General features: G+C 42.6%; 1 protein-coding gene across 21 annotated transcripts in view; it reads left to right on the top strand.

Moving 5' to 3' along the window:
- The window catches only part of DOCK10 (dedicator of cytokinesis 10), a 202,484-nt gene that overhangs the window by 111,761 nt on the left and 78,387 nt on the right, over positions 1 to 12,336 (top strand). For all 21 annotated transcript variants that reach the window (XM_083506256.1, XM_083506255.1, XM_083506269.1 and 18 more), the window contains 4 exons: positions 1,114 to 1,196; positions 5,356 to 5,428; positions 5,712 to 5,834; positions 6,224 to 6,358. In XM_083506256.1, the coding sequence (XP_083362382.1) occupies positions 1,114 to 1,196; positions 5,356 to 5,428; positions 5,712 to 5,834; positions 6,224 to 6,358 (414 nt within the window). The remainder of the gene's footprint in view (positions 1 to 1,113; positions 1,197 to 5,355; positions 5,429 to 5,711; positions 5,835 to 6,223; positions 6,359 to 12,336) is intronic.

Here is a 12,336-nt window from a genome sequence, read left to right as displayed (position 1 = left end):
TTTAATCAAGTCCATTCTCTTTGTTGTTTACTTCTTGATGAAGTTCCTATGAAGTTTTTATTTCTTAGCAAATTTGTCATAATATTAGAATAATATACTGGGAAATGTTTTTTTAGTGTGAAGACAAAACTGTCTGCTGCTCTCAACACAGTTTACAGGTTTAATGTTCCACTTCTCTTGGCAGTGAGGGATCCTCCTTGAGGGATATGTGATGAACTATGGGTACACACAGAGAGAGAATCACACACATATTGAAAGATACCTCACTGTGCTAACGAATGAGTCCAAGATGAGCAACAAAGCCAAATCATGGTTTGGAAAATATGAGTTGTGTGGAGGAAAAATAAGTAGTTCTGCTTAAGAAGAAGAAGAAGAAGAAAAGACAGTTGAGATATAATTAATTGCACAGAGGGTGCAATCATTAACTTGATTGGAGTCTTGCCACTGATTCCACTGGAACAGGGATTGCATGCACCATAAGGAATATTAGGAAAAAACAGAGAGGAGGAAAAATGGAAAAGCTTAGGACTGGTGAGCTTGCAAGGGTAGTGAAATTACATTTGGGGGAATAAACAGCACTCTCCATACAATATTGAAGGAAAGGGCTGCTTTTCAGGAGGGAAAGACCCTAAAAGGCCTGTTGCGTACTTTCCTACAAGGTTCTCCTCACCCATTTACTCACACTTCAGCCCTGCTGATTTCATTGCGTGACTTAATCATGGAGGATTACAACGACTGAATGTTTCTTCTCCGAGGCACAGATCTTAGAGATCCTGTGCACAAGGGTTTTCTTACCTACAGCTGTTGTCTCCAAGAGAATAAATCAGCTGTTGGGAGTGTGTGGGAATGGCAAATATGAGTGCCTGGAAGTGGTCTTCCCTCCAACAGCTTATTGGTGCAACAGTGATAATAGCACCAAACATTTGGTGGTACATTTGGGATGCAGGGACCAGTGTGTGTACTAGGTATATTTCTTGGACATGCATAACTTTTTGCACATGTGGGAGTGCATCCACAAGGGTGATCTGCATTTTTTTCTGTGTATGAATTATCAATCCCCACCACCACTAAATCTGCTTGATGTAACTGTTCCTTTCTCAATTTTTTTTTTAGGCTTGTAAATATTACAGTTCCCAATGGCACATTGTAAACTACAGATATGAGCAGTACTCAGGAGATTTTAGACAATTACCAAGGTAAGAGACTCTCTCTATTTTTTTCCTGTTGCTTTAATGTTATTTTTAATAATTATATGTCAGTGTCTAGGTTTATGCTATGGAACTGCCCCTAGCTTCTGGTAAGTTATCCTCGGACACTGTATACACAACATTTCCTGCTATGGCTGCCATTTAGTTCAGTCATAATGAATTCATATCACGTAATTAATCTCCATGGAATGCATGTTGGGCAACAGCAGTGCTTGATGGACACTGAACTGGATTTCAAAATCGGTGTGCTGTTGTGAGTAAGAATGTAAGCATAGAGCCTGGGTGTCCTTGACTTAAAGTGTCTTCAACTCAGGAGTCTTTGGGCAAGTCATACTCCCATGAATTCTTATATAATTGATATTTATCTGGAAACATAATGTGGTTCTTAACCCTTTCAAGTTGTAAGAGCAGTTTGGACATCTAAGCTAATTGCTCTTGGGTGTTAAGATCAGCAGGAAGGGCGCCTTTTAAATTTCTGCCACCCTGAGAAGCTTGCGGGGGAACGTCAGCAGAAACTACAGAACAGCATAGTGGGGAGGAGGGGAATAGTTTTGCCTGAAGCTGGAATGCTTGCGCTGATGGAATGTTCATTTTAGCGCAACACCGCATTGAATTCCACCCTGGTTTACACATGAAACTCAGGGACTAATATCTTGTTGTTGATGATGATGTTGCTAACCCTAAGGTCCCAGGGTGAATTGCAACAATTAAAACACAGCATTAATATTAAAATCAATATTACACAATATTTAAAACTGGACAGACATCATCATGAAGGGAGACAATTTTCAATCATTCCTCCCCATCTCTGCATGCCCCTGCCCCCACAAATCAGCTATGAAGGGTCTGGGCCTCTTTGGGGCAGATTTAGGGGGTTGGAAAGGAGGATGAGGAATCCCTGAAAATTGCCTTCCTCCCCATTCTGCTTATTGATGCCTTTGGACAGCAGAGGGTAACCAACTGGATTTCCCCCTCTGATCCTACCAAAAACAAACAAAAAACAAAAAACCCAAATCATTCCTGACCACATTAACCGGAAGATAGCTTAAGCCCATAAGGATGTTTGCATGCAATAATCTAGTTAGCTGAAAGGGGGGAAGGAAATGTGCGCTATTAGAAGCGGGCATTTCTCCCTGTCCTCTTAAAACACCCTGGGAGTAGATCTAAGTGAAGAACTCACTCATGGCTTCCTGTACTTGTCAAGCCTGTGTGACAGGGATACCATTTGATCTGGCCCACTGATGACAATGACAGTCCATAGAGCTGCACGGCAGATTCAGAAGGCCCAGCACTTTGAGGCATCACTTCTACATCTCTCCTGTCCCTTCCATCTTAATAACAGCTTGGGAGTAAACGGGTTGGCCTTTCACTGGACACCTTGTGTCTCATCCCATCCTGACTTCCATTATATTGTAGAAACTTAGAAGTTTGGTGAGGAGATTGTTTTTGTTTTAAATCAGCTTTTATTTAAGTGCCTTCCTCCCAGCAAGTTATTTTTCACCAGACCCAAAATAGCTCATAGAGCTTTTATTTTTCAATACTAATCAGAACCTTGTCTTTGGATTTTGTACTGATAATCACATGAATTAGAACCGGGCAGTGATACTACGCTGCCAGCATGACTGAAACCTTGAAGCGCTGCACTGGGAAGATTCAATTGTTTCCTTCCCTCAAGGCATGTTGTGTTAACTGGCTGTTTTGGACACTCTACGGAGCACATAGATTGGTGAAGGAGTCAACTGCACTCAAAAGCAGTTTTTTTTTCAATAGCAGGAAACATTTGGCAGGGGGAATACAAAAAAAATCTGCACAAGTGGGCATATAATCATCTGGAGACAAAAAAGTTGACTTTGGGACAGTCTTTTTGTCCTTAAATTGTGAAGTAAGATGACAGGGAAGCATTTACAATGTGTAATATGCCTCATCCTGTGTATTTAGCAGCTAGTATAGATTTTTCGTGAGCATCTGATTTCTTCTTTAAGAAGATGTAGTCCAGGCATGTCCAAAGTCCGTTTTGGGGGCCTAATCTGGCCTGGCAGTCGGTTTAACTGCCCCTGTGGCAGTTTATTCCCCGGGGTAAAATTCTAAAAAATCCCCAGCAACTTCAATCCTAAAAAAAGGTCAAGAACTTTGGTTGGTCCTTTGGTCAGCCCTCAAGGCCCTCCACTTGATCAAATCTGGCCCTCTTTGAAAAAAGTTTGGGCACCACTGATGTAGGCTGTTGTTGAAAAGCAAAAATATACACCATTCTTTGATATAGACCAGATACACAGGCTACTAGTTAGCTAAGTTGTTGGTACAGGAATACAAAGCCCTATGCAACTTGAGACTGAGATATCTAAAAGATTGTGTCACCTATTATTTACCCAGCTGATTGGTGTGTTCTGCAGGAGAAAGCTGCTGATACATATAATCTCATCAAGAGATTATATATATATATCAAGAGATTCAATGTGATATAGGAATTGGGTCTTCAGTGTGGGGGCACCATTGGAACCCCTCCTAGAACCTATATGATAGACACATCTCAGCACCTTTCAAAGTCCTTCTTTTTCTTTTAAATGGAGATTCTTATCCCCACTGTGTCTCTGAATGGGATCTGAAATTGTTTTTAGTTTTCATGTTGTTGTTTTTTATTGCTAATCACTTTGGGAAGTGTCAGGGAACGGCCATCGGAAGGACAGGAGGTGGAAGGGCTCACAGAGGTTGGGAGAGACTCAGCAGCTGAAGAGGGAACCAGCAGGGGGAGAGGAGGGGCTCCGAGGGAAAGTGAGCAGGAGGAATGGCTCAGAGACACTTCCAGCGAGAACAGTGGGGAGGTTTCTGGACCTCCCATAGGGACACCCACTCCTCACCGGAAACTGTCACGCCGTGAGTCCAGAAGACGTGTTTCTGTTAAGGAGCTTTTATGTTGGAAGCGATTCCGAAAGCAACCAATGTCGGAATCTGCCAGCGACTGACGGAGCCATGCTTAAGGGGCTCCGTTACAGACAGAGGTTTGCGGACTTGAACAAACTCTGAGGGATTTGGATTTTACGCACAAGCAGCTCATCATCCCATCACAGGAAGTTTCCTGGGAAGCAACTCATTAAATAAACAAGTAGATAGCCCTGTCTGTTCAATAAGATCTTTAGTTAAGCCCCCCCCCCCCGGGTTGTGCCATGGTCTGTTGAAGTTCATCTTGTGGCAACTGGGAAGTAGGGTCTTGCCTGAGGTGGTGCCCAGTTTGGGGGGTTGTCTCTCTTCTGAAATGAGACAGGTGCCAGCTGGAATGTGCTTTTGGTACTTGTTTAAAATTTACAATACATGCTTGTCCAAGCCTTTTCTGGTTGTATTTTAAAAAAAAAATACATCTCCAGTTAATGTGCATGTTGTATTCTTGTTGATTTTATTGAACTTGTTTTAAATAAAATACAATAGTAGTTTTTATAAGGGAGTTAAGCATGGACAAGTCCCAGTGTTTATTAGACACTTTTAGAATAGCCATGAAATCACCCTTTTAGTACCAGGAGATCACAATTAAGTAGTAGCAGTTGGCAGGTTGGCATTAGTGGGGTTGCATTGCTTTCCTGGCTTCCCAATGCTGTATATCACTGCTGGTCATCAAGCGGGGGGGGGGAGGGCAAGACAATGGGGAGCTTGGCACCATGTAGGCAGGGGCAGAGGAAGGGGTGTGTGGTGGGGGCGGGCACTCACCATGGGGCCTGCAGTGAGCCCGAGCCACACGTCTCTCCTGGGAGTGACACTGTGGCTTGGGTGCCTGCAGGCTCTGGGCTGCCCTAAACAGTCAGCCCGCCGCCTGCCCCTCAGCTGTAGGGCGGCTGAGTGGGAGGAGGCAGGCAGACTCCTCGGAGGCCCCGAGGAGCATCCTGCCCCAGCTAGCCCCACCCCTGGGTGCAGGGCACGTGTGCCGCCCCAGGCGCCTGATCGGCTTGCTCCGCCGCTGCATGTAGGAGCAATGGCAGAGCCAACCCAATGCTCCCAAGCTCCTCGATGCCTTACCCATCCACTTCTTACCACTATATTTTTAAACGATGGAGAAATAAGAGGTCTGACTGACTGCATTAGCAGCCCCTCCCCCTCTTTTAAAGGGAATACTCCATTATATTTCATGAAGATGAAAATTAATCCATTTGCTTTTCCTTAGGCACGAATGCAGACCAGATAAACTCCCTTCACATTCCTTTGAAATTGATCATGAAGATGTTGACAAGGACGAAGTAAGCACACCTGCCCCCACCAGCATTTTCCTCCTCAGTGCTGAGTATCTTGGTGTTTTCCTTATTCTCATGTAAACTTAATAGAAACAAACTTTGTTGGTCATTGCTTGCTCAAAAAAGAAAAACATATACTTAAAAAGGAAGTGGAAATTGTTTTGTTTAATAGAAAGAAGGTATTAAATCACATAGTATGGCTTGATGTTTTCAACTTGCAAAAAAATAAGGAGGGGGAGGGAAGGGAAATCAACAAGTCAAAGGAATATTAACCATGTGTTTTGCCCAGGATACAACATCCCACTCATCTTCAAAAGGAGGTGGAGGAGGAGGAAATACAGGAGTTTTCAAATCGGGCTGGCTTTATAAAGGGAATTTTAACAGCACAGTAAACAACAGCATTATGGTTCGGGTAAGGAAAATACCACGTCTTCATTGTTTTGGTTATTATCTATCCATCCTCTCCCTTCTCTGTCTCCCACGATCATTGCATTTCTGCTTTCCGTTTTCATTTAGTTCTTTGTCTCAAAATAGAATCAATGAAAGTGCATATGGGCTGCAATGCTATTCTCACATTACCTTGGAGTGAGCCCTCATTGAATTCAGCAGGGCTTACGTCTGAGTAGAAATGCATAAATTGCACTATAAGTGATAGCAAAGTGGATGTTGCCATTGTCTACCAAAAACGTATACTTGAAATGTTTATCAGTAGTGCTACACTTAAAAAAAATTCTCTGAATAAAACACCTTTCAGAAACAATTTGCAGTACGTCCAATCTTGGTTTGTTTGTTTTCACCTAGTCATTCAAAAAGCGCTACTTCCAGCTGACACAGTTGTCAGACAACTCATACATAATGAACTTCTACAAAGATGAAAAGATATCAAAGGAACCCAAAGGCTGCATCTTTTTGGATTCCTGTACGGGGGTTGTGCAGGTAAGCCATTTTGCTGGGTTTTCAAATATAAGCTATATACAAATGTACCGGAATATGTGTGTGTTTCCATAACGTATGTCCCACTTAAACCGTCCTTCTGAGGCTGTTTAAGCACATTCTGAAAATCGGCAATTGCTCCAATAAAAGCAGCATCAAAACAATATAAATCCATTGTGCAGAGAAGGTGGTTGCATCATCTGCTCACAGCTTCCATGGCACCCTTCTTTCAGTCTAACTGAAAGGCAAGAGTGACCTGCAACAGAATGTTGCACTGTGAAGTGCTCCTGTTCAGGTTTCCACTCAACCATGCAGTTTTCCAAAATATCCCTCCGGTTTTCCATTTCTTGCACTAAAGCAGACACTTAGTGCTCTTTGACCACTAAGCATCCTCAGTCTTCACTGGGTTCTTTGGGCTTTTCCCTTCCACTGATAAGTTACCCCCACCCCTAAAGCCTTTTTGTGCTTTTGCATACCTGCAAAATAACACCAGGGGAGACAAAACTGAGCCCATGCATCAGCCAGCAAAGCAACAGCTGGGTGGGGGTAGAATTTGCTTCCTCCTTCCTGCCACTTGGCTTCTACTGTCAGTTGACTTAGACTGCGGAGCTGAAAGGAAGCATTCTGTGACCCCATTCATTGCTCAAAGGGTGCTGGGTGGTGTGGCTTTGTGTACAGTAGTGGTACAAAGCCACAGGGCCACTCTCCCAGTGCTGGCCTCTCTACTGCTTACATTGACAGGGCTGTAGTATGGTAGCTCTGACTTCACTGTTGTCCCACCTTAGTCCTACCCAGGTAAATAGCATTGATGCCAATGCCAGGATAGTGGTTCTGTGGCTACACACAACCACATATTGCCACTACTTCTTTGAGTGCGTATTATGATAACCCATTGTAATTGACCTGAGGGTCATTCAGTTAAAAAGTAAGATATAAATATTTCAAATACATAAATACCTTGAGGCCCCTCGCAAACCTGTTGATCACACACATGTCTTGAGCATGAATGCCACCATTTTGATTATACTGTATATGGATCAGTGCCTAGCGGATGAGTTTGTTATTGGTATATAGGCTAATACATGCAGGTTGAAACACAGGTAATCGTGAAACTACTGTGTAAGTTTGTATGCATGTACAATATCTATATACATAGAGACAGGGTGTATGTGTTGACTAAGATTTCAGTCCAAATTCCCAGTCTATCAGGCTGACACATGAAACTACTGTTGGCATTGGCCAATGAAAATCCCTGAAATGAGGCATTTTGGGAGACAGAGAGGAGGCAGAACTGGGATGGCCATATATCCCCTGAACCCTGAACCAGTCTTACCACCATCACTAGAAAGCATTGGGCCTGAACTGGGCCTCTTTGCTGTGCCAGCCTCCCCCAACCAGCGTGAGTGGCAGGTCTGTGGACGTGGTGGCAGCTGCACCACTCTGTTAGGCTTTGCCACTACTGCTCAGATATTTAGATTGCTCCATAAGTCATACTCAGAGTAGAGTCCTCAAAATCAATAGAATTAAATTACCTAAGTCATATTCCAAGTGTGACTCACACCGGATATCATTCACAGAACATCTCCTTAATGTAGTTATCAAATCGGATGATTGAGTCACCCGAATAATTAATTGCTTTAAAAGAAAAAGAAGAAGAAAATAAAATAAAAAATGCCAATACATTTAATGATGAACTTTTTTGCTACATTTTGTTGAATGGACAACGTAGAGCTAACTTAAATTGCACCAGATGTTTTCTGGTGGTGTCATGCGCTTGCCAACTTGGAAGCAAGAGAGTGAATCATCCTGATCTAGTAGTTCTTGGACGTTTGAGATAATACTGATTCACACATGGAGTTCCACGTGAGCCATGAAAGACCCCTCTTCCTCTTGAAAGAATCGCCTAACTTTTAGGGTCCTGATTCATAGCACTTATCCTTATGACTGCTTTGGTTGCTACAAATATGTTTTCTTTGGGTTCTTGAGGTTTTCTTAAGGCACTTTGCTGTGTAGTGGTGGTTGCTCAACCAGACTTCCTGGCGAATACTCAAGTTTTACAGCTGTACTATATTTATCGTCTTTGCTGAACAGAGGAAGTATGCCTCAAAAAGGAGATACAAATACTCTCTGACTGACCACAGTGTCTCCAACACAGAGCAACATCTAACTTAGTTGTAGCATCCATTCATATATTTCAACCATGCAAAATACAGAGTGTGTTTCTTCTGCCATATAATACAAATGTTTTATCCTACCTGCTTTTTGTAATTTCATCAATTCAAAACCAAGAGAGAGTTACATAAATCTATTTGCTGAAAAAGATGGAACTTGTTAGAGAAGGCTGGTAGCCTAGCACAGTGGTGTAGCGTGGGGGGTGCAGGAGGGGCCGGCCGCACCGGGCGCAACATCTGGGGGGGGCGCCCGCACTCGCAGCTCTCTGCCCCTACCTGGCTCACTCACTCTCTCTCACTGCAGTGCTGGCTGTGCGAATCCAATCCGAGCCACTGGGTCGCCACCCACTGGTGAGGGGTGGGTGCCAGGCGTGCGGTGCAGAGAGAGAGCGAGGGACTATCTGGGGGAGGGACAGTGCAGCGGCCGCCCAGCGCAGCACTGAGCGCGGGAGAGAACCACACCAGACCAGACCAGGCAGCAGCAAGAAGAAGCTGGCAGCGACGGCAAGTTAGGGGTTAGGGGGCGCAAATTACTTGCCTTGCCCCGAGTTAGGGGGTGCAAATTACTTGCCTTGCCCCGGGTGCTGACAACCCACGCTACGCCGCTGGCCTAGCATGCTGAATGTTAGTCATAGTTGTTTTTCTACAGTGCCTTTAAATAACACATTACATTACTTATCCCATATATTCAAAAGGAGCAAACTGAAGCACATTATTTTAAGGTAGAGATAGGGAACCTGCAGCCCTCTCTGGATGTTGTTGAACTCCATCTCCCATCAGCCCCTGCCAGCAAGACTAATTGCCAGGGATTGTGGGAGTTGTAGTTTAACAACATCTAGAGGGCCACATGTTCCCTACATCCCTTACCTGGGAACAAAATCCCATTTTTTCCACATACAGGAATATCTCAGCATTCTTATATTTTAGTTAGTGTTGCAGAGTCTACCCCCCACCCTTTGAAATACAATTATGGTAACATAGATATTCAAAGTTTGCTTTATCCTGTTGAATCCTGGCTAGCTTTTGTTTGGTAAGTTGACCAGGAATGGGGAACCTGTATCCTTCCATACATGGTTGGACTCCAGCTCACATCAACCCTTTCCAGCATGGCTAGTCTAGATCCATATGTCACATATGTGGAACATTTGGAAATGTTAATTCCAAGCTTTGGAAAAGATTATTTGTTTCCCCTGCCACTTATCAGGTGGTATTATCAGAGATAAAAATGAGTTGATACAGAGAACAAAGTATTGTTGGACAAGAAATGTGAATGAACAGACCTGCCATTTGCATCCTCTAAATCAGAACCTCTAGAACATTTGTTGTTCTGGAAGCCAGAGCTTTCTCAGAACTCAACAAAGATACCTGGAGACCTGTGCCCAGATATTCAGCAACGTTTACTTTAGTTAAGTACGTGTGTATTGTCTGTTGAACCTTGACTGAAGGCTAGGGACAATTAGTTAATTGTGTCACATAGCCAGTGATGAGGGTGGGATTCAGATCAGATTGGGATAGCAATCCTGGGACAGAAAGTATTTCTCCATACCACTTTCTCAGACTTAAATTGCCCTCCTGGTGCTATTTTTCCTATTGGTGAAAACTTGCAGGCACCACATGTTGTAGTGCAGCCTCCCAACTTTCTAGTTCTCTATGTTTGCTCTTGGCTGTTCAGCTGTTTGGTGTGAAATAAAGTATTTCACATCATGGAAACTCAATATATCCAGTCCATTAGAAGTACTGTATTCATAGTTGTTTTGATCTTCTACTTTCTCTGGCATATGTGATTTTTTTTGGGGGGGGGTGTTATATGTGGATTAATACATAGGCCTGGGTCTGTGTAACATAAAATAGCTGTTGGAAAGTTAAAACCTAAATAAACTCTAAATGTGAATTACTTCTCAAACCACTCTGTGATCTTTTAAGAGATGGATAGTTCCAGTAGACATTAGACATAATCTGGGCTGAGCCTGGAATATCTATCTCAACCTATATGATGTGGTGTTTGTGACATTCTTTATGTAGACCATAATGTTGAACTTTAAGTTAAATGTGGGAGATACTAAAGTCTAAAGCCAATTTATCCAGTAGTAGGAGCAGTAAAGAATCAAAGGGGGAGGGGGACGGCACACGTTATATTAACTTTGCCACAGAAGGAAATATTTGGCTGTAGATATGAAAAAGAAGCTTTTGCACAGAACCTTGTAGGCTTGCCAAAACTTTGAAGCACATCTTATAAATACATATTGAATTCCTGTTGTCTGGTATGTTTAAGTACTCAGCATGTGAAAATGATTTTTGCTATAAAAAAAAGAAACTCGATAACGTTTTGTCATCTAATTTGAATGACTTTGCAGAAAAGGTGAAGTGCCAGTATAGAAAACATTCGAATTAAATGACATTTGTTCCTTGCTTTCATGAAGGCAGTTCATTTGCATCTTCTTAATAAACAGAGGATTCAGTCTATAGTTAAATCCTTGGCAGATTTTTAATCTTCCAAGAAAGTCACATCTTCCAGGATGCTTTCTTGTTCTTTAAGAATTGAATGAGATGCAAGGAAAGAATAATTTGAGTGCAGATTAAAAGAGAGGGCTCCCCTTTTGTATGTGTTTCTTGGGAGAGAAAGTATTTGCATGTTATGGAATGCTATAAAGAAGTCGTTTATAAGGAATTCAATTAAGTCAGCAGACAGAGATCAAAGGCCATGCAGTACCAGTAGCCATGTAAAACACTAGCTGGCTTTTATATTTCAATTCATTTCAATCCATTTATTTTGCTTGGCTTCCATTGGAATACACTGTCTCTTTTTTCTATTAACGTTATTTTCTGTTCTGAACATTACTTTGCATTTTGAGAAAATGCTTGCGTGGGATGTGGGGGTGTTGTTCCCAGCACTTTTCTGAATACAGTTTAGCCTGTCTGCAATTATTGAATATCAATCCAGTCTCCTCTTTAAAGCAAGGATAGCCAATGCAGTGCTCTCCAGATGTTGTGGACAACAATTTCCACCACCCTCAACCATTGGCCATGAAAGCTGTAGCTGATGGGAGTTGTAGTCTGAAACATCTGAAGGGCATCGTGTTGACTATGTCTGCTTTAAAGTGCTAATCAATAGCCATTTCAAGCAATGACCTGGCAGTTATTACAGAGGGACTTGCTTTTGGGGGGGGGGGTCTTATAGTCAGCTCTTCCATATGAGCCTGACTAATCCAGTTTTATACAACCAAGTAGCAATGTCCATCACTCTGGTGGCCCAAAAAGCATAGATACTATGAAGAGGCCAGCATAGAGAGCATTAGAGCACCATATAAAAATATTGGTATACAACTGCCTTGTGCAAACTTTCTGAGCATTATCAGCTGTGGACAACTTTCAACCTTCCTATTATAAGCAACTAGGTTTGTGGTCCCACATACAGTTACTTGATAGCAAGCCCAAATGAACTGAGTGGAACTGGGAGACATTATTGGATCAAATTGCAAAGCATCTGTTCAGGGATAGTCCTGATGGAAATAGACTGAAACTTTAAATACCTAAGACTTAGCAAGGCTGTAGCTCAGTGGTAGAGCAATCCCTAGGAGAACTGCTGCCAGTCGGTGTAAACAACACTGACCTATGATGGGCGATTGGTCTGACTCAGAATAAGGCATTATCCTGTGCTTTTTCTGTTGTTTGAGGTATAGGAGGTACAGAAACCTTCCATTGCTTCTACCACTATTGATTCCCAATTACCCGCCTAAGGAGAACATTTGTATCTGCAACTTACAGATGCTACTTCTTGTTCTATTTGTTCAATATAGGCTTTGCCATTAT

The sequence above is a fragment of the Podarcis liolepis genome (assembly GCF_965112155.1).
Source record: "Podarcis liolepis genome assembly, chromosome: 5".
In the NCBI taxonomy this organism is placed as follows: Eukaryota; Metazoa; Chordata; class Lepidosauria; order Squamata; family Lacertidae; genus Podarcis; species Podarcis liolepis.
Note: the sequence above shows the minus strand (reverse complement) of the source record. Positions and strands in the feature narration are given on the sequence as shown.